The 4735-nt window shown below is 46.0% G+C and overlaps 1 protein-coding gene across 1 annotated transcript; it reads left to right on the top strand.

The window, feature by feature from the left end:
* Positions 1 to 322: 322 nt before the first annotated feature.
* On the top strand, positions 323 to 4282 carry LOC127664601 (polyadenylate-binding protein 4-like). The gene is made up of 2 exons (XM_052156642.1): positions 323 to 2308; positions 4010 to 4282. The coding sequence occupies exons 1-2, from the start codon at positions 323 to 325 to the stop codon at positions 4280 to 4282; spliced, it is 2259 nt and encodes a 752-aa protein (XP_052012602.1).
* Positions 4283 to 4735: the final 453 nt, after the last annotated feature.

The following is a 4735-nucleotide window of genomic DNA, read 5'->3' as shown; positions in this document are numbered from 1 at the left end:
TCGCTGTAATTGAAAACCCCTATATTTGTCTCGGAACCTGAGTGCGCATCTGACTGTCTCTTGAAAAAAAAAAACTTTGCCCCTTTTTTAAGCTCCAAGCCAGGACAACTGCAGAACACAAGCTTCCTGTTTTGAGAGCCTTTTGACTTGGGACTTTTGCCGTCCGGTGCAAGTCTTCCTGCAATCTGGTCCTGCCTGGGAAGCTCCCCGCTCCAGCCGCTGGTGCCACCTGTGAACTGTGAGTGCTTCCTGCAGTTCCCCCTTTGAACTGCAGTAGTCCTCGTAAGAAGTCCTCATGGAGGGTCTCCGGTTTGTTGGCGACATGAACGCTGCAGCCAGCAGCTATTCCATGGCCTCCTTATATGTGGGCGATCTGCACTCGGATGTCACGGAAGCCATGCTGTATGAAAAGTTCAGCCCCGCGGGCCCTGTGCTGTTCATCCACGTCTGCCGCGATTTGTTTACCCACCGCTCCTTGGGTTATGCTTACGTCAACTTCCAGAACTCAGCTGATGCTGAGAGGGCCTTGGACACCATGAACTTTGACCTGATGAAAGGAAAGCCAATCCGCATCATGTGGTCTCAGAGGGATTCCTCTTTGAGAAAGTCTGGTGTGGGAAATGTCTTCATCAAGAACCTGGATAAGTCTATAGACAATAAGGCGCTGTACGACACTTTCTCTGCCTTTGGGAACATCCTGTCCTGTAAGGTGGTTTGTGATGAGAACCGCTCTAAGGGCCATGCCTTTGTTCACTTCGATACCCAAGAGGCGGCGGACAAGGCCATCGAGATGCTGAACGGCAAGATCTTCAATGACAGCAAAGTGTTCGTGGGCATATTCAAGTCTCGCCAAGAACGGGAAGCTGAGCTTGGAGCCAAGGCCAAGGAATTCACCAACGTTTACATCAAAAACTTTGGAGAAGAGGTGGACGACAGGGCGCTGAAAGAGCTCTTCGGCCAGTTTGGTAAGACCCTAAGTGTCAAGGTGATGAGAGACTCCAGTGGCAAGTCCAAAGGCTTTGGCTTTGTTAGTTACGAGAAACACAAGGAAGCCAGCAAGGCTGTGGAAGAAATGAATGGAAAAGAAATAGGCGGGAAAGCCATCTTCGTGGGCGGTGCACAGAAGAAAGTACAACGGCAGGCTGAACTAAAGCGGAAATTTGAGCAGCGGAAGCGGGAGAGGATTAGTCGGTGCCAGGGAATGAATCTCTACATTAAGAACTTGGATGACACCATTGATGATGAGAAATTGAGGAAAGAGTTTTCTCAGTTTGGATCCATCACCAGTGCGAAGGTGATGCTAGAAAGAGGAAGAAGCAAAGGGTTTGGCTTTGTCTGTTTCTCCTCTCCTGAAGAGGCAACCAGAGCTGTCACCCAGATGAACGGATGCATTGTGGGCTCCAAGCCACTGTATGTTGCCCTGGCCCAGAGGAAGGAAGAGCGGAAGGCTCATCTGATTAGCCAGTTTCTGCAGAACGAGGCCGGAAGGAGAGCATTCCCTGCCAACGCCATCTTCTATCCATTCCAGACTGCAGCTGGTGGCTACTTTGAGCGAGCATTTCCGCAGGCGCAGGGAAGACCTGCGTATTACATGCCTAACCAGTTAGCACAGATGAAGCCTAATCCATGCTGGCAGCGAGGCGGAAGGCCTAGAGGCTTCCAAGGAATGCCGAGGGCTCTGCGGCAGTCTGGGCCTCCTCCAGCTCTTCCACATCTGACTCCAACTGGTAATGCTCCGGCCTCTGGTGGCCTTCCTACCTACTCTCTGCTGGCTCAGAGAGTTGGGCCTGAGCGGTATACGCTGGCTAGAGACTTAGGTGGGGCTGGTGTGGCCCAGCAAGGACTGACTGACAGCTGCCAGACTGGAGGCGTCCCTCCAGCTGCACCAAACCTTGCACCTCCTGCTACAGTTGCCGCCGCTGCTCCCAGGGCTGTGGCTCCACACGAGGATGCCTCCACGGTCCACAGCCCTCACCCTGCCATTCAGCCACTGCAGGCCCCCCAGCCTGCGGTCCATGCCCAGGGTCAGGAGCCCCTGACTGCCTCCATGCTGGCTGCAGTGACCCCCGAGGACCAGAAGCAGATGCTGGGTGACCGTTTGTTCCCACTGATCCAAACGATGCATTCAGACCTGGCTAAGAAAATTACCGGGATGCTGCTGGAACTCGACAACTCGGAGCTGCTGCGCATGCTGGAGTCCCCCGAGTCCCTCCGTTCCAAGGTGGATGAAGCTGTGGAGGTTCTGAAGGCTTATCATGCCGAGAAAGAAGCTGCCCAGAAGTTGGACACCGCTGCTGCTGCTGCTGCTGCTGCTGCTGCTACTACTACTACTACTACTACTGCTACCACCTCTTCACAAAAAGAGTCAAAAGCCAAATCAGTGGGAAGAATGGTCCTTGGTCAGGGAAAGGCTCAATAGAGGCCAGAATAAAGGGAAACTGAGGTGGGGGGAGGAGGGAGTGTGTTGGGTGGAGAGGCATATATGTGAAGGCAGAGGGAGGGAGAAAGGGGAGCGGTTGGGGGGGTCTTAGGGGAGGGGGGATATCGGGAAAGGCTTTACCATTGGCAATGTAAATGAAGATGATATTCAATTAAAAAAAAGTCTGAAGACATCGTTGTTTGTCTGGGGACCTCTACACCAAGGATCAAGTTGCAAATTCAATAGGTCATTTTGTATCAAATTAAATTATGAATAATACTTATATAAAAATAATAAATACGTGTACATATATGTAAAATATAAACATATAAATATATGTAAATATAAATATATAAATATGTGTAAATATATAATTATATGTAAATATATAAATATATATAAACATATATTTAAATACATATAAAATATATTTATATATATTTATAGTTTTCAATTATAAGAATATATTCTCTGGGTTCTGTTGTGGCATAGATGGTAAATTTTTTTTTTCTATTGTGGGTTCTTTTCTTCCCTACTCCCATCCCAGAAATTGGTTCTGATGTACCCAAGACTTAAGCTTCTCAATAAAGGAAATAAAATCGCAAAAAAAAAGCTTTTCGCATTCATAGCTGTCTATTGTTGGGTTAGGTGGACTACAGATTGTTAAGTCATAATAAACTCCCTTGATATATAGAGAGATGTTTCATAAGTTCTGTGACTCTAAAGAAATTTAATATCCAACTAATGTCTGATGTGACTCAAGGCCCAGTCCATTAGAAGGATTCTATAACATCATGCTTTAGTGATCAAGATCCTGAGACAAAATAGCCCAGGGACTTAAGGTTAAAACCAAATACTACTGGTCTAAAAAAAAAAAAAGTAGGAATATAATGACCCTTAAAGATATTCTACTCACACATTTGGCTAGCTTTAAGATTCAGAGGATCCCACACCCAGTCTAATGGTTGGCTGCTAGCATCTGCCTAGGTATGTATCAAGCTCTGACAGGGCCTGGGGGTTCCCAATGGAGGAGTTGGAGGGTGAACTGGAGGAGCTGAAGGTGTTTACAGCCCAATGGGAAGAGCAACGATGTCGGCCACCCAGACGCCCCAGGACTCCCAGGGACTAAGCCATCAACCAAGGGGTACACATGGTTCCAGCCAAAAACATGGCAGAGGAATGCGTTGTTGGGCATCAGCGGGAGGAGTGGTCCTTGGTCAGGTGAAGGCTCAATAGATGTCCCAACAAAGGGAAATCGAGGTGGGTGGGATGGGAGTGGGTAGGGTGGAGGGGCATACACTTGGAGGCAGGGGGAGGAAGGGATGGGGATTAGGGTTGGGGGTTTTTAGGGAGGGGGGACCGGGAAAAAGTTTCAGCATTTGAAATGTAAATGGAAATTATATTCAATAAATGACAGATATTCAAAAAAAAATTCAGAGGATCAGGAGATGTGCTGCTCCTGTGAGATTGTCTCATATCAGAAGTCATGCCAATGAAGTCTCACCAACATGACTTGCAAAGCATGAGTGAGACAAAAATGGCATGGCAAGCTGGATAGAGAAAAGCCTACAAGGTCTCAACCCTTCACAGACAATGCAGCCACCCGTGGAAAGCTGGGGGCAGAAGAGGGGCCCTCTGTATAGAAAGGCATACCGATACAACTTCTCCAGGCTTTATAACACTACCTGTACGTATGCTTTCAGGACTGACTATTCGGCACTGGACAACCAACTGGTACAACCAGTTTCTCCAATGAACATGCTGCAAAAATTTGAAATGAATTATTCGTATGCAGATTTTAACAAAAGATTGATTAATAAGACATCATACCGAGATAAAGCCTGGTTTAGTGTAGAAATATGAGACTGGATTAGTAGAAGTTAGTAAGTAGATAGATAGGTAGATAGATAGATGATAGATAGAAAAATCATATATAAATAGTTAGAAAAATCATAGATAGATGTAATACAGAATGCCTTGGATTAAGATTGGTAGTTCCTCAAAAAATATCTAAAAATGGAACTGCATTTAATCCAACTATACCATTCCTAGGTATATGATTAAAGATTTTGAGTCAGTATATCACAGAGATATTTGGGCACCACGGTTTTTGCACCATCATTCATATTAGCTAAAATGTGAAGCCCTTTTAGAAGTCGGTAGTTGAACATACACAAATAAATTTTAATCAGTCATAAAAAGAATAAAATTATGTTGTCTTCAAGAAAATGTATGGACCTGGAAATGGATCAGTCTGACACAATAGGATAAATACACCGTCTCTTCTTTCATGTATGAGCCATATGTATGTATATA

Source organism: Apodemus sylvaticus, chromosome 14 (assembly GCF_947179515.1).
Source record: "Apodemus sylvaticus chromosome 14, mApoSyl1.1, whole genome shotgun sequence".
Lineage (NCBI taxonomy): Eukaryota > Metazoa > Chordata > Mammalia > Rodentia > Muridae > Apodemus > Apodemus sylvaticus.
Note: the sequence above shows the minus strand (reverse complement) of the source record. Positions and strands in the feature narration are given on the sequence as shown.